Below are 19,325 nucleotides of genomic sequence, written 5' to 3' on the forward strand. Positions count from 1 at the left end.
CCTCTTGATGCTCGCCGCCTGCGAGATCTGGTCCGAACCGCGGGAAAGATCGACTAGGCGTCATACTGCTGGCCGAGTGCACGGCGCCGCCGACGCTGGCGAGTGCACTTGTAGACTGGCTCCTGCTCGGCCCTTGTTGCGCGCTCTGGCGGTCAAGAGCGGCTCGACGGAGACCCGAGGCGACGCTCGAAGGCCCAACGACAAGCGTGCGATCGCTCGCGCTCGCCGTGAGAGTCGTGAGCGAAGAGGAAGCCTCCATGGCAGGCGCCGGCGTCTCGCGAAGGGCCTCCGCACGCTCAGGCCGCGAGCAGAGGAATCCAGAAGCGGCACGAGCGACCGACGACAGCGCGACTTGGACCTAGCGCAGGCTTGCAGGCGAATGGACAGCACCTCCAAGCTCCCACGGGTCTTCGCTGGGCCCGCTCGGGCTCTGCGAGGGCGAGACCGGCCGTGTGGGGAGATTGCGAGCGGAGTCGCGTGCGGGATGCCAGGGGCGGTCGGCGATCAGACCCGCTCCGCTGCGAACTGAGACAGTACTGACTGGCGCAAAGCTGCAGCTCGCTGGGCTTTGCGAACGCAGGCGAAGCGTTCGAGGAAGGGAGAGGAACAGACGAGCCAAAGTCGAGCGAGCTTCCACTCGGGCAAGATCGTCGGCTTAGCTTGTCGCCGAGCCATCGGGCGAGGGCGCGTGCGCAAAATGAATCGGGGAGCGGAGAAGCGGGGCTCTCTCGGCTCGCTGCACTTTCGAGAAGATTGCGCGGAACTGCGCGTCTCGACGCGACAGCCTTGCTCTTCGCGGCTCAGTGCAAGGCAACAGCACGGCATTACAGCACATTGAAGCGCCCAGTACAGCCCGATATCGAGACGCCTATGAACACGAAGGTGACGGAAGATCCTCACGCGCCGTTGTCGGCGAACTTGGTCAAGTCGAGGGTCAGGGTCTTTGACCCAGCCTCGCGGTAGATGCCGACAAGAGCCGACGACGACTCGAACATGAGCTGCTTATGCGTGATGACGATGCACCTGTCGGGTGGCGCAGTGTCAGCGAAAACCCGTATGAGAGGATCCCCGAGGAAGGAACGTACTGGAAGTCGCCCTTCTCAGTGCGGGACTGGACGTAGCGTGCAACACGGCCGACATTGGTGTTGTCTGCGTAACGAGAAAGTCAGAACCGGGAGAAAGGGCGCAGGCGTTGGCGTCAGCGTACCGAGCGCGCCGTCCACCTCGTCGAGCACGAAGAATGGCGATGGCTGGAAGCTGCGAAGGTACATACGATGTCAGCAGAGCCTTAGCAGACTGAGGGGAAGGACTGTGGCATACGAGTGGATGGCGAAGAGCAGCGCCAGCGCTGCCATCGTCTTCTCGCCGCCAGACAGCTGATCCATGTCGCGGAAACGTTTGAGCGGCGGCATCGCGTGATACTTGATGCCGTGCAGGTAGGGCTCCTGCAGGGGGCAAGCACGTGAGTAGACGGGACTTCCACCCCGAACGCACGGAAGAGAACGCACGTCAGGCTCCTCAAGGGAGAGGTACGCGACACCGCCCTGCGGGCTTGCCGTCCCCTTTGTGAGGTCCTTGTAGACCTGGTCGATATTGTCCTCGATGTGCTTGAACGCCTTGTTGAACAAGTCGCAGCGCTTCTTCTTGATGGCGTTGAAGGCGTCCTTGGCCTTGCGCGTCGCCTCCCGCGCCTCGTCAAACTCGCCGTCGATCTCACGGAAGCGCGCTTCAGAGTCGCCGAGACTACTCACCAGAGAGTCAGTAACAGCTACAGGCGGAGAGCATCGGCTGGACGCACCGTTCGATTGCCTTGAGGTTGACCGACATCTTGTCGATCTCGCCCTGCAAGCGCGCGATCGCACCAAGCAGCTTGTCCTCCATAATGCTCGCTCCATCCTGCACACAGCGAGTAGCCGTCAGACACGGCGGCTTTGACGGTCATCTTCACGGAACGCACCGTCTCCTCGTCCTCGTCAACCTCGTCGAAGTCAACCTCGACGCCGTAGTCGTTCGCCTGGTACACATTCTGCGTCCCCGACTCGGGACCGTCGATGTCCATGGCGGCGACAGGTGCAGCGGCCTGGAGGAGAAATAGGAGGAGATTAGGCCATAATGAAGGGGAAGGAGAGGAATCCGCGCACCTCTTCGATCGGGATGTCGTCGAGCTTGCCCTTGGTCAGCGGCAGGTCGATCTCCTCGAGCTTGCAACGGCGATACAGCATGAAGCGCTCGGATGCGAGCCGCTCGATCTCGTCGTTCTGCAGAGACGAGAGTGTCAGCTGTGAACGGTCATGGCTAGAAGCAGCAGACGCACGCAGGATGCGATCTCCTTGATCGCCTTGTCGAGCACACGGCCGGCCTTGCCACCCTCTTTGCGCACGGCCTCAAGCTCGCCCTGCTTCTCTGCGAGCGTCTCCTGCAGGCGTTCAAGTGCGAGCCGCAAGTCCTTGACCTCCTGCTCGAGGCGCTCGATCTCGGCGCGCTGGGCCTCGAGCTCCTCGTCGAGCTGCTCAAGCGACACGCGCTGCTTCTGCGCCGTCGCCTCGAGCGAGTCGAGGCGCCGTTGCGTCTCGTCGACCTGCTCCGATTGGAACCGGATCTGGTTCTGGAGGCGCGCGACGTGCGTCTCGAACTTGAGCGTCTCGGCGTTCCCCTCCTGCGCTGTGCGCAGCTGCTTCTCCTCGTACTCGCGGATGTCGCGCACGCCGATCCGCGCGCAGAATGTCGAAAAGATGGTGTCCTCTTCGCGCTCGATCACGTCGCGGTGCGCCGATGCCTGCTCGTCGAGCTGCGCAAGCTCGTCTTCGAGCTTCGAGACCGCCTTGTCGAGCTCGGAAACCTTCTTGCGCAGCGTCTTGAGCTGGTCCTGAACGCCCTTAAGGCGGACCTGGCACCCACTGAGCTCGTCGGCAACGATCTGCAGGTCCGCTTTGATCCGCGTCTCGTTTGCGACGAGGCGCTCCTCGGCCTGGGGCGGCGGCCGGTCCTTGAAGACGGCCGAAAGCTTGCCCGTCAGCTCGGCTTGGCGTCGGCGCAGCGCTTCAACCTCCTGGTCCTCGAATTGCCGCCCGCCCGAGTGTGTCGTACCGCCAGTGATCGTACCGGCTTTGTGGATGACGGTGCCGTCGAGCGTCACGGCTGCGGATGCGCTGTACGTCAACGCGGATGCGGGAAAGGTGGCGAAGTCTGCCGAGACGCACCCTTGACCTCCTGCCCCTTCTCGTACGAGACATACTTTGCGATCTGCATCGTGTCGCACACGAGCGCGTTCCCGCACGCAAACTGCATCGCCTTCTCGACGGACGGGTCGAAGTTGATCACGTCGATGGCGAGGCGCGCGCCCTTGGCGAACGAGCGGTACTTGTCGTGCGCGGGCTTGACGACGGCCGTTTCGATCGGGATGAAGGTCGCCTGGCCGAGGCGCTGAACGCGCATGTACTGCGAGCGGCGGAACCGGGTAAGCGGGATCAGGGAACAGGACAAAACGAGTCTGCACACCTCGATGCAGCTGATAGCCGTCTGCTCCGTGTCGACGACGACCGAGTCGATGTTGCGTCCCAGGACAGTGGTGACGGCCGTGCCGTACTTCTGCTGCGTCGGCTTGCACAAATCGATGATGCGACCCTTGACGCCGGGGAAGGTGCGCTTGAGGGTTGCGAGCGTCTCCTTGAAGCGGGTCTCCGACTCCTTCTCGTGCTTGGCGGCGCCTGCCTGCTGCAAGTCCTGGAGCGTGCGCTGAAGCTTCTCGTTGTACTCCGCTTCGGTTTGCCTGCGAAGACCGCGGCGTCAGAGCAGCACGCAGATTGAAGATGGACGAAGTGCGCGACGCACGCGATCTGCGCCTTGCGCTTGCGAAGGCTGTCGAGCTCGCCGCGGGTGTGCTCGAGCTCGTCCTGCAGCGAGGTCTCTTTCGATTTGGCCTGAATGAAGAATAATTCAGGTCAGCTCGCTAGCGCGACTCGACTGGAAGAACACAACGCACAGCCTCGCGGCGCTTGGCGAGCCCCGCCTCTTCCTCCTCAAGGCGCTCGATCTTGCGCTGCGCGCCCTCGAGCTGGTCCTGCGCAGACGCGAGCGCGTCGCGCTTCGTCTTGTCGTCGTTGAGGAGGTTGGCGAGCGCCTCGCGCTCCGAGACGGCCTTGCTCGAGGCCTGGCTCTTGCTGGAGAGCGGACGATCCGGTCAATGCGTCATGCTGAAAGCTCGTAAGATTGAAGCACGCACAGCCTGTTGTACTCGGCAACGTCCTGCGGACTGAGCGAGATACCCTTCTCGCGCGCAGCCTTGTCCTGCGTATCGCGGTGGCGCTGCGCTGCGCGGTTGGTCGTCTCGAGGTCCTTGTTTAGGTCGTCGAGCTTCTTCTGCAGCGTCTCCAGATCAGTCGACTGCGTCGCGGTCGAAGCTTCGGCACCCTTGAGGCGCTTCAGGGCGTGTTGCCGCTTCGCCTGGATCGAATCGATGGCAGGGCGCTGCGGACGGATCGAAGCATGAGACGCGAGCGGAGAGACGCGACGCGAAGCGAAAGTACGCACGCCATCTTCGAGCTCCTTCTCCTTGCTCTTGACCTCGCGCTCCTGCTTGGTCACGTCCTTCTGCGCCTTGTTGACCTCCTTCTTCTTGCCGCGCACCTCGTCCTCGAACTTGTCGTTCTCCTCCCTGAGCGCCTTGAGCTGCTCGTTGCGCTCGTCGATGCGCGACTCGGCCTCCTTGATGCCCTGCTCGACGTGGAACAGGCGCCACACGACGTGGTGGACGACGGCGTCGGCCTTCTGCGCCTGGAGCGATTGCCACCGCTCGGCCTCGGTCTTCATCAGCTGGTACTGCTTGACCTCGCTGTTGACGCCCTTGCGCCGGCTGTGCTGCGCCATCGACGCCTCGGTCGCCTTCAGGAGAGCCGACGCGCACCGCTCGTACTCGTCCTTGAGGTCGAGCGAGCCGCTGATCTGGTCGATCAAGCGCGAGAGGTCCTTTGGCGACTGCGATGCGACGGCTTCGACGTCGCCCTGGATATGTCGGAGCATGAGTGTCCGTCTACGAAGAAAAAGGGGTCTTCGCACGCACCTGGAAGACGAGGAAGTTCTTGGCCTTGATGAGGATGTTGAACTTTTCTAGCTGCTCGTTGTAGCGCTTGAAGGTGACCGCCTTGCCGTTGATCCGGTACTCGGCGGACCCGGTGGTCGAGATGCTGTTCAGCAGATGGGAACGTGGTGAGCGTCTGCATGGCCAGGTCATGACAAGGCGTTCTGGACGCACGACCGCTGGAATCGCCACTCCTTCTTCTCCTCGCGATCGACGTAGACGGCCATGACCCAGGCGGTGCGCTCTCCGTCGACCCCGTTCTCCTCGTCGTCGCCGTCAGCTTCGCCCTCGCCGCCCGACGCGTCGTGCTCGCCCTCCTCGTCCGCGTCATCCTCTGCCTCGTCGTCGTCATCACCCTCGACAGCCTTGCCCTTGCCCTTCTTGTCGGCCTTGCGCTTGCGGCCGGAGCGGTAAATGAGGTCCTTGAGGGCAGTCGATCGGAGCGAGGCGGACCGGACACCGAGCACAAAGGAGATGGCGTCCATCAGGTTGGACTTGCCTGCGCCATTGGGCCCGATCACGGCGGTGAACGAGTGGAACGGACCGCTGTAGTCGAGACGCGATGTCAACGGCGAGCAAGCGGCAGGACCCGGGGAGAAGCACGGACATGGTCTGCCTGCCGCGGTAGGACTTGAAGTTGTACAGCTCGAGGCGGTCGAGCATCGTGCGCGGTCGTCAGCGCGAGGTGCAGGATCGGGGCGGATGGGAGGGGGACAGTCGCGTCTCGCGGCGGCGGCGCAACAGCGCAAGAGTCTCTGCGGAGCTCGCTGAGTGCAGTGTGGGTTCCGACACGCGTCTGGCAGGTCGCACGCGGCTTCACAGCGAGGGCGGCGGAGTTGTCGGCGGAAGCCTTGTCCCGTCGCGGCGCGACGAGGGCGACGCAAAGTGCGCGGCGCACAGCTCGCCTGCAGGCAGCGCGGGAGCCCGACTCTACTCGGTCAGTAACAGAGACGATTCGTCAGGTCAAGCGCGTCTGCCTCACGACATGAGCGGGTCCCCCCTCTCCTCCTCGTCTGTTCCGGCTCTGCGTGCAGGAGCTCGAGGGCATGGCATGCGCTGCTGGGACCCTTGTGCTCGCTTGCAGCAGAGTGCAGTCACCAGATCCGTGTCTACTCGTGCGAGACATTCTGGTTCCCCACTTTGACGGCCGACGAGATGACGCGGAAGTCAGCTCTTTTCCGAGCGCAGTGCACGCAAGCCAGAGCAGGGCAGCGATGGCCAGAGCCAAGGCGCCTCCTCCTGGCCCCGCCAACCTCGTGGACGAGGCGCTACACGCCGAGCCCGCTATTTCTCCTCCTCTCGCTCGGCGAACCCGTGAGATGAAGGCACCGCCGCTCGTCGCGCAAGGCTCAAGTGCGTCCTCAGACGGGTCAAGTCTCACTGCCGACGGCTCGCGGACCGCCACCCCGGACCTGGCCCCGAGGTGCGTGCTGCCTCTCGCTGATCTCGAGTTGAAGCAGCGAGGTGTTCAGCCCGTGTCACCGCTTCTGCCGCAGCTGACCCCCTTGCCTCCCGCGCATTGTGATGGACAGCTCTGATGCGGCGACTACCACCATCACCACTATGGAAGGCGACCAGGCTGTCACCGAAACGTCCGTCTCGTCCTGTGTCACCTCGCTCGGGCTGGGCCACATCCTCTTTCCGAGCTACGAATGGAGACCCGGGCAGGACCAGCTGCTGAAACCCTGACGCGCAGCTTCACCCACACCGGCGTAGACCATGTCGACGCCAAGTTCTCCTCTTCCGGCCAGATCACCCTCAAACCCATCCCAGCGAAAGGCGGCGACCCGAAGAAGATCCGTCTTGTGCGCGCACGGCGGACGCGCTTCACGCCGCGAACATCACACTTTGACCGACACAACGCGTTGTCGGCCGCAGACCAGTTCCGCGGATTCTGGACCCTCTTCTGGATCGTAATCGCCGTCTTCGCGTTCCGCACCATCTATCGCCGCTTCTCCGAGACAGGAGGGGTGCTCGGAGGTTGGCGCTTTGCGGCGCTCATCTCGGAGGACGCATGGGCGCTCGCGCTGAGCGATGCCGTACTCGTGGGGTCCACGTTGCTCTGCGTCCCCTTTGTCAAGGTAAGCTCGATCTCCTTTCACGTTTTGGACGATTCTGACCAGGCGCCTCTCCAGCTCATCGTAAACGGCTGGATCCGGTACTACTGGGCCGGTCTCGTCATCCAGCACATCGCCCAGACCCTCTTTCTCGCTATCACAGTTCGCTGGACGTTCCATCGGTATGTTCCCTGAGGAGATCTCAGATGGAAGTTTGTCTCACGTGGCGATACCGCGCAGGTCATGGCCGTGGGTGCAGAGCGGGTTCTTGACGCTACACGCTGTCAGTACACTTCCCGCCTCCGCCGCATATCGTCGAGTTGACCTTGTCCCTGCCCTGCAGCTCTCAATGCTCATGAAAGTGCACTCCTACTGCGCTCTCAATGGCGAGCTGTGCGTTCCTCTCCATCGTTAGTTTCGCTCGAGCCCTCCTGAATCCGCGCTTCTACAGGTCGGAGCGCCGTCGCCAGCTCAAGAAGGACTCTGCGGCTCTTGACAAAGCAATCGAGGAGCTTGGTGGTCGGGGCAAGCTCGAGCAGGAGGGACGGGATGCTTGGGAGAAAGCGTGCAGTGACGAGTCGGCGGTCGCAGAGGATGCGTCAGCTACGACATCGATCGCTCCGTCAGCGACCGACGCCGCGCTGCGTCAACGACATGGCGATCGTATTGCCGCGGCGAGTCAGCCCTCGTCCTCGGACGAAGATGCAACAACCCGAATTCGCCAGCGGCCTGCACCAAACCGTCGGCTATCCATCTCGCCGTCCACCAACCGCCATCCTCCTCTGCACCCGTCGCGTGACGACGCACCGCACGACGGCGTCGAAACGCTCACGTGGCACCCGAATGAGCGCATCTCGAAGCTCGCGATCGGCATCTGCGAGGCGCGGGAGGCTCTCTTGAGCGGGGGCGTCGCCGACGTCAAGTGGCCCGACAACGTCACGTTCCTCAACTTCATCGACTACCTCCTCGTTCCGACCCTCGTCTACGAGCTCGAGTATCCACGGACCGACTCGATCCGACCGCTCTACGTGCTCGAGAAGACACTCGCGACGTTTGGCACGTTCTCGCTCTTGATTCTCATCGTCGAGCACTTTATCTATCCGGTCATGCCGACGCCGGAAGTCTCCTTCTTTTCGTCCGTCATCGACCTCGCAACGCCGTTCAGCCTGTGCTACATCCTGATCTGGTACATCATCTTCGAGTGCGTCCTCCTTCTCGTCTTGATCCCTGAAGGCCCCGACTGACGAGTCCGAGCCGCAGATGCATCTGCAACGGGTTTGCCGAGGTGCGTTGAGCAGGCTGCACAGCATCATAATCGCCCCGCTCACGCCCTTCTTTCCGCCTGCAGATCACGCGCTTCAGCGACCGAGAATTCTACAGTGACTGGTGGAATTCTACGTCCTTCGACGAGTTCAGTCGGTGCGTCTCGACTTCCACTGCCTCTTCTCGACAGCACACTGTCCTAACCACTTGCTCTCGCATCCGCCACAGCAAATGGAACATCCCCGTGCACACGTTCCTTCTGCGGCATGTCTACGCTACCACCATTGCGACGTACCGCCTGAGCCGGTTCTCGGCGGCGTTCGTCACGTTCCTACTCTCGGCCTGCGTGCACGAGCTCGTCATGGCTGTTGTCAGCAAGAAGATCCGGATATACCTGTTTGCCATGCAGGTGCGCTCGATACCGCTGTCACCGCTTCGCGACGCATGTTTCCGGCACCTGCGACTGTGACTGACTGCTCAATCCTTATCGCCCACAGATGATCCAGCTTCCGCTCATCATGATCGGCCGTGCCAAGATCTTCAAGCGCAACCCGGCGCTCGGAAACGTATGTGAATCCCCCGACTGTGGCGGTCTTCCCCTCGCTGACCTTCTCATCTCGACTTTGCGCAGCTATTCTTCTGGCTCGGCCTCCTCTCCGGCTTCCCCTTGCTCGCCGTCCTCTATGTCCGGCACTGATCTCGCATCGTCCCACACCGTCTGCGGCCATGATACCTTGCAACGCTAGCTCGCTTGACACCCGTAAAGCCCCCTCCCTGTTGTCCTCCCATCGTCGCTGCAACGTGCACAGGCTCTCTCTCCGCAAGACCAGTCGATTGTCGGGATGCAGCGGGAAACTCGGTGAGAAAGATGGCCGAGAGGAGGAGGCGCTGCCAAGAGCGAGAGAAAACGCGTGGCCTCGGGCTGTCCCGGGGGGCGGGTGTGTGCGCCAGTGAGGCGAGTAGGTCCACGACTCGGCCGTCGTGGGTATGCTTGAGCGCCGGCTGGTGATACAATGAGTCAGCGGCGCTACGCTTATTGCCGGTTGCGTAAGGGCGGACGAGGGACTGCGACGGACCGGCACGAAAGCTTCGACAAAGAATGTGGCACCCTTGTCAGTCGTGACATGCCATAGGGTCTTGTCCGGTTGATTGGGCATGCCATAGTAGATGTCTGACTGGGTGGGGTCGGCAGGCAGCTGTCCAGCGCCGACTTGCTGGAAAGTCCAACCGCCTGCAAAGATTAAGAGTCAGCGCTGTATCAGCACGACCTTGAGACATGACGTACCTGCTTCAACTTGAAACCCCTTCACAGCGATGTTGTTGAGCGTTGTTCCCGTCACCAGCGACGATCTGTGCACGACATCGGGGTTGGATTGCCGTTGGAAAAATCGCGGGAATGCGACGTTGAGCTGCTTGCGGCCGGTCCACTCCACTGTACTGCGTGTGTGTGGTAGATAGACCTGGTGCGGGCTCGCAACGTCGTATTCCGCGTCGCGACCCCGACCCGTTTTTTCGCCGCGGAGGTAGGTGACTTTAAGCGCGTAGCCCGGAACGGTAAAGAGAGGTATGCCGTGATCTGGCAGGCGCCGGTCACCGTAAGTTCAGTTGAAATGGCTTGAACGGAAAGGCGGGAGTCACCCGAGTGCGCCGAGAATTGCACCTGATCCTTGGAAACCTGCGGCGGATCCTGATCATCGAGGACTGTGGTACCCCCAGACCTGCCCGTAAACCGATGGTCCGGGTGGTAGCCCGCAACGAGCCACCAGAACTCCCGCGCGGAGCGGTTCCAGCGCTCGACGAACTCGTCTGCGGAGCTCGAAGCAGGTTAGCACAAAGTCAGCACCTTCTCCCACGTCTGGCGCCAATCTCAACTTACGATTAGATGGAAGAGACGGTGGCATGGCGAGGGGCAGTCTACCGCAGGACCGGAAGAGCAAAACAGCGACGCGAAGGAAGAGCCGGAAGACGGTGTGAGGCTGGAAGAGCCCGCCCTCGCGGAAAGGAGCGCTGGTTCGGAGCTGCCGGTTCAGGGCGTTCGCGAGCTCCTGAACACTCGCCGGACTTGCCGATCGCCCTTTGCTAGCGGCAGCAGAGGGCTGCCGAACGCGAATGTCGCGGCCCAGCGACTTGGGCGTTCCACTGCTGGCATAAGCGAGCATACACGGATATGCCTAGCTCAACCGGTCTCGACGGAGCTTGCAGCTGGCGACGAGGCAGCGATGCGTGATGACGGACGGGTCCGGACAGGAGAGCTACGAGCAAGCCCTGGAAGCAGCCGTGACCCTCGTGGCAGCTCGCATAGGGCAAGCTGGCGACGGAGAAGACACTGCGGACGCATCACGTCACGCGCGAAGGAGGTGCAGCAACGAGAGCCGCGAGACAACACGACGGAGGCTTCATGGGCTTCGTCTCCTCCGCCTCCTCCCCGTTGAAGCTGCGTCAGACCTCCTCGCTGTCACGAATGTCTTCGATTGTGGAGCTCTCACGGCACGTCCCCAAGCCTGTGGTCACAGAGAGCACAGTCGATTCCGCATCTGCGCGCCCGGCTTCTTGGATGCTCTTAGTTTTACAGGCGTTGCCACTACCGGTCCTTCCTCGACTCCTTGACCCTGATGCCCTGCGGGCGCACCTCGACGCCCTTGCCGACGCTCACCCGCGCCGGCGTGCTCCACCGGCCCATGAGGTAGTTGCCGCGGATGACGAGCAGGTCACGCGCCATGCGCACCGAGTCGGTGACGACGTCGAGCTTGCTCCCGGCGACTTCGGTCCACTTTACGCCGACCTCGCGCAGGGGAACGCCGCACCGCTCGGCGAGGAGGAGCAGCTCGCAGTCGAAGATCCACCCGGGCGAGTGCAGCGAGGGGTAGAGTAGTTGCGCCGTCGCGCGCGCGTGCAGCTTGAAGCCGCACTGCGTATCGCGAATGGACGAGAGGCCGAGGAGGGAGAGGTAGAGGTGGAAGGAGCGCATGAGGAGGTTGCGCAGTGCGGAACGCTGGGATGGTCAAAGGTTTGCTCGTGAGCACAGGTCCAATGGGCGTTAGGGAACCACTGGAGATGAGCGAAAGTCTGTATGTACCTTGACAACCGCCTCGGTCGCAACCAGGTGAGCGCGCGAGCCGACAATCAATCCGTGCGCACCGCCTTCCCGCTCAGCTTGCGCCCGCTCGAGGGTCTCGAGTTCATCCTCGAGTAAGGCGAGGTCCGGGAAGTGCGTCGCGCCGTCTGCGTCGACAAAGAGGATGCGCTGGCCGGAAGCATGCAGCACGCCCTGTTCGACGGACAGTGTGCAGGAGTCAGCGCCAATTGAGAGGTCCGTCCAGACATTAGTCGTAATCTTGGACGCACATGTTTGGTCGCTCCGCCCTTTCCCCGGTTCCGCACGAGCCGGCACACCTTGACCTGACCCCTCTTGCTTCCGAATTCTCCCTCGAGCTCCTTGGCCAGCTCGAGCGCGTACTCGGCCGTTCCTTCATTACTCCCGTCGTCGACGATCAGGATCTCATAGCTCCCTCGCTCGACTTTTCGCGCACCTGCCGCGGTAGAAGCGCCCGCGGGCGGCATCGGGCGCTCCTCGAGGTACTGCACCGCGGGGCGGAGCATGACGGCGAGACGCTGCCGCTCGTTGTACGCCGGGACGACGACGGTCAACTCCAGGGTGGCATTCTTATGTGCTGGATCGGAGAGAAGCGGGAGCGGGAGTGGGGTTGACGGGGACGACGGGGTGAGGTAGGTCGATTCGGAGGGAGAGGGGACGGGAGGATGGGGCGAGAAGAGGACGAGGAGGACGTATGCCTGTATTGAAGCATTCCCGAATGTCAGTCGTGCCGCTTCTGGTCGCGTGAGCGCGCAAGAGGGAGGATCCGCACGAGGAGAGCGAGCACTCCGACGAAGGCAGCGGCGGCAAGGAGCGCCGGCGTGACGAGTCCCATCCCTTGCGCGATGTTCAAAGGTACCGTTCGGGTGCTCTGCTGTTCGCAGGATGGACGGACAGAGTTGACACGACGCAGAGAGACGAGGACAGCTGCACGTGCCGCGGTCAGCCTGCTTCATCTGAGAGAAAGTTCCAAGTGCCTCAGGCGCGAGGAATTCGTGCTTGTAGAGCTGTCCCTCACGCTTTCAAGCTAGCCCGGCGAATGGGAAGAGTGAGAGTGCACGTGTCCCCCTGTCTGCGTGGGCCCCTTGGTGTTGGCTGCACCGCGTTGGCTCGCTCCCCGCCAGCGTGCGCCGCGACGAGCAGCGCGCAGCGAGCACGAGCAGAGTTGCTCCGCTTAGCCGCGCGGACTCGCCGCTTGCGCCCGTCCCTCGACCCCGCGCGCTCTCTCGCTCGTCCGCGTCCACTCGACAACCAACACTCGCGCGCTCGCGGCGCCCAGGCAGCTCGGGTGAGCGCACATAGGAGCAGTGCGGCATTGTACAGGGCTGTCAACACTCCCACTTGGCCCACCGCGAGCTCACACGACCGACTGGCGCGCACACTCCGCTCCCTCCGTCTCGTCGGGTGACTGCGCCCGCGTCAACTCCCCGTCGCTGCAGGCACCGCCAGAGCCGCCCCAGTGCTACGACAGACAGCCAACGAGCTCATCTTCCGGGCACGCTCCCACCCACAGTCTCGGGACCGAGGCGATGCCCCACTCGGTGCGTCCGCTCGACGCGGCGCACCCCTCGAACGCCCCTCCGCATCCTTCGCCGCTCTCGTCCTCGCCGACACGTTACGCCGACGCCGACTACCTCCCCACCCACCTTCCGTCCAACGCCGCCACGTCCGCCGGGTGGCGGCAACCGCCCCGGGGAGGCAGTGGCAGCAGCGGCAGCGGCGGAGGTACCGCACCGCCCTCGCGCCCGCCGACCGCCGCCGGGTCGAGCAGCCGCGGGACTTCGCCTGTACGCGGCAGCTCGGGCGAGTCGGGCGGCAACAGCGGCGGACTGTGGAGTCCACGAGACGAGCCTGTCCGGAGGGGGAGCAGCGGGCCGCCCAGCCGCGAGAGCAGCGGAGGAGAGCGGCTCGGTGTCTCGGGGCATGTGCAGGAAGGCACGGATGCTGGACTCGCGGGACGTGGCGCGGGCGGAATGGGTCTGAGGAGGGGCAGCGGCCTGCCGATGCTCAACACCCACATGCTGCCCGGCAGCTCTGGGCTCCTCTCGCCGACCCTGCCGCCGCATTTGCAGTCTGCGGCATCGCATCACTCTTCTCGCGCACTCCCCTCGCCGACCGGCGGCTCCTTCCCACGCTCGCCCTCGAACCCACGCGCACCGCCCTCTCCGACCTTCCCTTCTTCGCACTCGAACTCGACCCTCTCGTCACACTCGCACTCGCACTCGCACTCGCACTCTGCCTACGCCTCCGCCTCCCGCTCTCCCACCGTCCCGACCTTCCCCAAATCCTCGTCGTCGTCTTCCTCCTCGAACGCCCACACCGGCGCCACGACGAATAGCGCCGGCGGCAGCCCCTTCATGCACCCTCCCTCCGCCTCGTCTTCGTCCTCCCGCCCACCTTCCACCTCGTCGCACTCACACTCGCCCTCTAATTCGCGCTCAGCAGACGGGCACCCGTCTGCGGTCCCGAGCGGCCACACGAGCGCGTCGACGTCGCGCTCGCGGGGCAACTCTGCCGCGAGCAGCACCGACGCCGAGGCTTCGCGGCGCGGCGAGGGCGAGAAGCGCGGGAGGCGCGACAAGAGCAGCGTCGCGCAGGCGGTGTGCGCCAAGTGCGAGCTGCCGATGACGGGGCAGTTTGTGCGCGCGCTTGGAACGGTGTACCACCTCGATTGCTTTCGGTGTCAGGTGCGTCCGCATTCTCGCGCACCCACGCAATGCCTACGAATGCAAGGCGCTGTGATTTGGCGGTGATCGCTCACACCTGTGTGCTTGCAGGACTGCTCCAAGATCGTCGCGGCCAAGTTCTTCCCGATCGACGCACCCGACGGGAGTGGGCGGCAGCTACCGTTGTGCGAGACGGACTACTTCCGCCGGCTCAACCTGCTGTGCTCAAAGTGCGGGCAGGCATTGCGAGGGAGCTACATCACGGCGCTCGGTGCGTCTCGCCCATCTGCTTTGGCATTCCCGCCGTGGCTGCTATGCTGATTACCACTGCGCGTGAAACAGATATGAAGTTCCACGTCGAGCACTTCACCTGCTCCGTCTGCCCGACCGTGTTCGGCCCGCAAGACTCGTACTACGAGCACGCAGGGTCGGTCTACTGCCACTTCCACTACTCGACGCGCTTCGCCGTCAAGTGCACCGGGTGCCGCACCGCCATTCTCAAGCAGTTTGTCGAGATCAACCGCAACTCGATCGACGAGCATTGGCACCCCGAGTGCTACATGATCCACAAGGTGCGTCTGCCTGATCACCCTCTCTCGGATTCCCCTGATGGTCGTCGCTCGCAGTTCTGGAACATCAAGCTTGCGCCAACACCGAAAGCCATCGAGCGCCCCCCTTCCACCTCGGATCCGGCCGACCCTTCCGCACCTTCATTGACCGCGATGGTCCCGTCGACCTCGTCGTCCTCCACACCCGACTACGTCGCAATCGAGGAGAGCGAGACGCCCGCCTCGCTCAAAGCTCGTCAGCGGCACATGGAGGAGCAGGTGTATCGCATCTGGACGATCCTCTCGGCGTTCGAGGAGAGCTCGGCGGCGTGCATCTCCGAGATGCTGCGCCACGTCAGCAGCGGGCGGTACATGGAGGGTGTCGGCATGGCCGAGAAGTTCGTCCTCCACGTTGAGACGCTCTTCGCGGCGATCGACGACCTCAATGCTGCCTTCCGCGCTGCCGGCGCAAACGGTGCGTCCTCACTTCTGCCAACGTCGCTGCAGCAAATTGATCAGTCGATGCCGCAGAGATGTCGCACGTGCGCGAGGCGCGCATGCTCTGCAAGAAGGTCGTCAACTTCTTCATGCTCCTCTCGCACACGCACGAGACGGGCGCCCGCAAGATGTCGATCACGCAGGAGCTCCTCTCGCTCGTGACGGGCCTCGCACACTACCTCAAGATCCTCATCCGCATCGCTCTCACCGGCAGTCTCAAGCTCGAGCGCGATCATGGCAACGCCCAGGCGATCGGCCTCTTCCTCGGCCGGCTCGACCGTCTTGCGCGCGATCCCGAGGCCAACAAGATCTCGGCGACGGTCGTCGCGCTGGCACGCAACGGTGCTTCCGCGCGGGCGGGGCAGAACGGCACTGGAAGCGGCACCCTGTCGTCGCTCGATCCGCCGTCTCGCAAGAACTCGGACCAGTCGACCTCGTCCGCCGGGTCAGGCGCATCTGGACGTGTCCAGGACGGCGCTTCGACCGCAGCGCCCGCATCGCGCCCCACATACGGCTACAAGTCGCTCGCGCGCGCTGTCGGGACGCTCGTCGGACAGGGCGAGGCGACGACCGACCTGTGCGAAGGCTGCCGTCTCACGGTAGAGGAGGAGTGCGCACGGCTCGGCACGTCTGTGCGATGGCACCTCGCGTGCTTGCGCTGCCCGCACTGCCACCGTGTCGCGAGTAAGGACGTCGTTGCACCGGACTCGCCCGCCTCGAGCGAGGAGATTCACGTGCGCGACTTCGTCTGGGTGGACGGCGCGGGCGACGCCGGGCACGGCGCGGCTTTCTGCGCCGAGTGCGCTAAGCGCGAGCGCGGCGGGAGCCTCGAGGGCACGAGCGACGGGTTCGAGTATGTGACTCGCCTCGAGCAGTACGCGTTCCTGCTCTGCGTCGCGCTCAACAAGCTCTTTGGGCGGCTCAAGCAACGCGGCGTCGTGCCGAGCACGCCGCTCGAGGCGGACGACGAGGCGCGCTCGCTGTCCGAGTCCTATCGCGACTCGACCGACATCAAGCGCATGAAGTCCGTCCAGCTCGACCGCAAGCTTTCGTCGACCATGGCCAAGATTCCGATGCGGTCTACCGTTGTCCAGTCGCCTTCGGGCCGGAGTGCAGCACAGAGCGACGGCACCGACCCGACCTTCACCCTCTTCCAGACCAAGCCGCCCGTGCCTTCGCGCAAGGACCAGCCGCTCGTCGACCCCGTGCGCGGTACGACCATCCCGCGCAACCAGGCCGTGCGCGAAGTGGCACCATCGACCAAGTCAGCTCAGGCAACGCCGACGCCTTCCTCCACTGTCACGCCGACACCGACTCCTGGCCTCACGCCTACCGGGCCTCTCCCTCCGCCTGTCGGTACCGCCACGCCAGACCGCACGGCGTCACCCGCGCAGCAGCAGCGACCAGGCTTCCACCGCTCGACCACGGCCGTTCGCATCGTCGACGACCCGCCACCGTCCGATGCGCTGCACGCGGGTCTCACGCGCGAGCCCGAAGGCCTCGGTGGCGCTTCCGAGCCGACGCAGGACGAGGACGGCATCACGCTCGCCGACTTGCCCAAGGCGCTCGAGGCTGAGCAGAAGCGCACCGCGGAGCATGGCTCTGGCGGTGGGTTGTCGCGCCGCGCTTCGCCTGCAGACGGCCCTGCACACGGCTCACTGCCGTTCAGCAGTGGAGGGCCAGGTCTTGCGCCCGGGACGGGCGCGTCTGCCGGACCATTTCTCGGCGGCGGTGTCGGGGCGGCTCCGAAGCTCCTATCCGAGCTGTCCGCGCTCGAGTACTTCATCGTCAAGCACGTCGCGGCTGTTCTTCTATCGAGCGATGCGAGCGCGTTGCGCGACGTCGCGCCGCTCGACGACCTGCTCGAGATCATCGATGCGAGGAAGAACACGTTCTGGGGCAAGCTGTTCAAAGGTGGACAAGACAAGAAGAGTGTCAAGAAGAAGGGTGCGTGATTTGTTTTTGTCTGTTTGCGCCTTTTCGAGGCTGACTGGTCTACCGAGCACAGGCGTCTTCGGCATTCCCCTTGACGTGCTCGTCGAGCGCAACGGCGCAGACTCGATGCACGGGGCAGGAGCAGGCCCGCTGCGAGTGCCGAGCTTCGTTGACGACGTGATTTCGGCGATGAAGCAGATGGGTGAGCCCGACTCATTCTCGGCTTGCTCGGGCATCATTTGCTGACGCTCTGCCGCAGACATGTCTATCGAGGGCATCTTCCGCAAGAATGGTAACATTCGCCGGCTCAAGGACCTCACCGAGGCGCTCGACCGGGACGCTGGCGGAGTCAACTTGTCGGACGACAACCCGGTCCAGCTCGCCGCCTTGCTCAAGAAGTTCCTGCGCGATTTGCCCGACCCGCTCATGACATTCAAGCTCTTCCACCTCTTTATCGCTGCGCAGCGTAGGTCAATTGCCTCCGTGCGTCCCTGACGTTGGCACTCACGAGCATTCCTCCCGCAGGCATCGAGGATGCCAACAAGCGGACAAAGGCGTTGCACTACTGCTGCTGCCTGATGCCGAAACCGCATCGCGACACGATGGAAGTGCTTTTCGTCTTCCTCAAATGGGTCGCGTCCTTCTCGCACGTCGATGAGGAGACCGGGTCCAAGATGGACCTGCAGAACCTCGCCACCGTCATCAGCCCCAACATTCTGTACGCCAAGGGCAAGGATCCCGCTCGCGACGAGAGCTTCTCAGCTGCACGCGTCGTGCACGAGCTGCTCGAGAATCAGGACGAGTTCTGGGAGGTGCGTCTGCCCCTTCTCAGTGCCCAGTCTTAACGTCCCCGGGCTGACTCATTGGCCGTCGCAGGTTCCTGCCGAGTGCCTTTCAATTCTCAACGACCAGGAGCTCTTCGCCAATCCGTCGCAGCTCACGTCAAAGGAGATCCTTCTGCGCGCCGAGAACCACATCCGGCTCAACGGCCGCGGCGGATCCGGCTTCCGAGTCTCGCGAGGTGAGGCTAGTCCACCGCGACGGCCAGGGCTGCAAGGTGCGTCTCGTCACGCCCTGGTCTCGATTGTGCAGCTCGATCCTGACCACTCGGCATGCAGAGGCTTGGTCGGCACCGGCGGTTCCCGGCGGCGGTCCGAGCGGAAGCCGGCCTCTCTCGACGTCTGTCTCGCCAGCGATGCTCATGAGGTCGCCTGACCGCCCGTCGGCTTCATCGCACCAGCATCAGCATTCGGCGAGCGCGTCGATCCCGCCCCACCCTTCCGGGCTGCCGCAGTCTCGCTCTGCCACCAACTCGCCTTGGCCTCCGGCACCGCCACCTGCGGGACGATACGACGAGATGTACCGCCGTGGCGGGTCAGAAGGCAACGCCTCGTCGTCGTCACTGCATCGCATCCCGCAAGACTCGCACCCGCAACCGCACCCGCAGTCGCAGTCTCCTTCGCCGCAGGTTGTCCGTATGGTCCCGCACACGTCGTCGTCGCACCCGTATCAGAAGGCCTAGATGGCGACGCACACCTGTCTATCGTGTTTATTTCGGACCCCTCTCCCTCCTCACTCATACCCTTTCCGTCTCCTTCTTCTCGCCTTTCTCTTGCGTTGTTACCATCTTCACGTCACGACAATACCCATACTGTCTCCTTGATACCCTCTCCCCCTTTGACGACCCTCCCGTGCCGCTGCTGGTAGTGCGGCCGAAGACACCCTTCCTCTCTCTTCCTCTCTCTGATCAGCAAGCCTGCAGTTCTCTCACTCTCTCATACCAAGCCGCAATGCCGAGAGCTGCTCCAAGGCAAACAAACTTTGGCTAGGGTCCTCGACGACGATGTGCGACTTCTCCGCACGTGCTGCCTGATCGCCCTCCACGGCGCTTTCGCCTCTCCCTTGCTCGTCTGTACTCCCTTGCTCCCGAGCGACGCGCCTCTCTCGCTCTGACGCATTCTCTGCCAGCGGCCCGCGCCGTTCCCTGCTCTACTCGGGTGCGTTCGCGCAAGCTCGCCAAGCGAGGCATCGGATGAAATAGCTACGATCTCGCTCATCTCAGAGTTCTGCAGGTCAGTTGCGCGGCGGGCCATCGCTTGACTGGCCCCGAATACCGACGAGCGACCCGCCGGTCTGCCCAGACAAGCTGCGCTCACCTCATCCTCGACGTCCGCCGCCGTGATCGCG

At 63.7% G+C, this 19,325-nt stretch overlaps 5 protein-coding genes across 5 annotated transcripts; 2 read left to right on the forward strand and 3 right to left on the reverse strand.

Annotated features, from left to right (window-relative positions):
* Positions 1 to 896: 896 nt before the first annotated feature.
* SMC1 (cohesin subunit SMC1) lies at positions 897 to 5,740 on the reverse strand (the record flags this gene model as incomplete). The annotated part of the gene is made up of 18 exons (XM_076648475.1): positions 897 to 1,023; positions 1,086 to 1,149; positions 1,208 to 1,257; positions 1,321 to 1,445; positions 1,509 to 1,743; positions 1,799 to 1,896; positions 1,958 to 2,080; positions 2,142 to 2,258; positions 2,315 to 3,138; positions 3,201 to 3,438; positions 3,499 to 3,769; positions 3,832 to 3,920; positions 3,983 to 4,160; positions 4,223 to 4,467; positions 4,531 to 5,001; positions 5,060 to 5,183; positions 5,252 to 5,623; positions 5,685 to 5,740. The coding sequence occupies 18 exons, from the start codon at positions 5,738 to 5,740 to the stop codon at positions 897 to 899; spliced, it is 3,807 nt and encodes a 1,268-aa protein (XP_076505915.1).
* A 551-nt stretch (positions 5,741 to 6,291) lies between these two features.
* On the forward strand, positions 6,292 to 9,094 carry JCM10292_003263 (uncharacterized protein; the record flags this gene model as incomplete). Its single annotated transcript, XM_076648476.1, has 12 exons — positions 6,292 to 6,500; positions 6,610 to 6,669; positions 6,774 to 7,158; positions 7,213 to 7,316; positions 7,375 to 7,417; positions 7,478 to 7,527; positions 7,586 to 8,335; positions 8,395 to 8,419; positions 8,483 to 8,553; positions 8,626 to 8,806; positions 8,895 to 8,963; positions 9,029 to 9,094. 12 exons carry the CDS (start codon positions 6,292 to 6,294, stop codon positions 9,092 to 9,094), a joined length of 2,013 nt encoding a protein of 670 aa, XP_076505916.1.
* Positions 9,095 to 9,415: 321 nt separating this feature from the next.
* On the reverse strand, positions 9,416 to 10,298 carry JCM10292_003264 (uncharacterized protein; the record flags this gene model as incomplete). The annotated part of the gene is made up of 5 exons (XM_076648477.1): positions 9,416 to 9,424; positions 9,474 to 9,628; positions 9,683 to 9,973; positions 10,036 to 10,203; positions 10,274 to 10,298. The coding sequence occupies 5 exons, from the start codon at positions 10,296 to 10,298 to the stop codon at positions 9,416 to 9,418; spliced, it is 648 nt and encodes a 215-aa protein (XP_076505917.1).
* Positions 10,299 to 10,978: 680 nt separating this feature from the next.
* ALG5 (dolichyl-phosphate beta-glucosyltransferase) lies at positions 10,979 to 12,326 on the reverse strand (the record flags this gene model as incomplete). The annotated part of the gene is made up of 4 exons (XM_076648478.1): positions 10,979 to 11,389; positions 11,474 to 11,665; positions 11,743 to 12,189; positions 12,264 to 12,326. The coding sequence occupies 4 exons, from the start codon at positions 12,324 to 12,326 to the stop codon at positions 10,979 to 10,981; spliced, it is 1,113 nt and encodes a 370-aa protein (XP_076505918.1).
* Positions 12,327 to 13,020: 694 nt separating this feature from the next.
* Positions 13,021 to 18,660, forward strand: JCM10292_003266 (uncharacterized protein; the record flags this gene model as incomplete). The annotated part of the gene is made up of 10 exons (XM_076648479.1): positions 13,021 to 14,178; positions 14,269 to 14,428; positions 14,500 to 14,729; positions 14,784 to 15,180; positions 15,237 to 17,150; positions 17,212 to 17,340; positions 17,398 to 17,604; positions 17,664 to 17,950; positions 18,015 to 18,195; positions 18,257 to 18,660. 10 exons carry the CDS (start codon positions 13,021 to 13,023, stop codon positions 18,658 to 18,660), a joined length of 5,067 nt encoding a protein of 1,688 aa, XP_076505919.1.
* Positions 18,661 to 19,325: the final 665 nt, after the last annotated feature.

This window comes from Rhodotorula paludigena (genome assembly GCF_050403205.1).
Source record: "Rhodotorula paludigena JCM10292 DNA, Rt_paludigena_JCM10292v1_ctg16, whole genome shotgun sequence".
In the NCBI taxonomy this organism is placed as follows: Eukaryota; Fungi; Basidiomycota; class Microbotryomycetes; order Sporidiobolales; family Sporidiobolaceae; genus Rhodotorula; species Rhodotorula paludigena.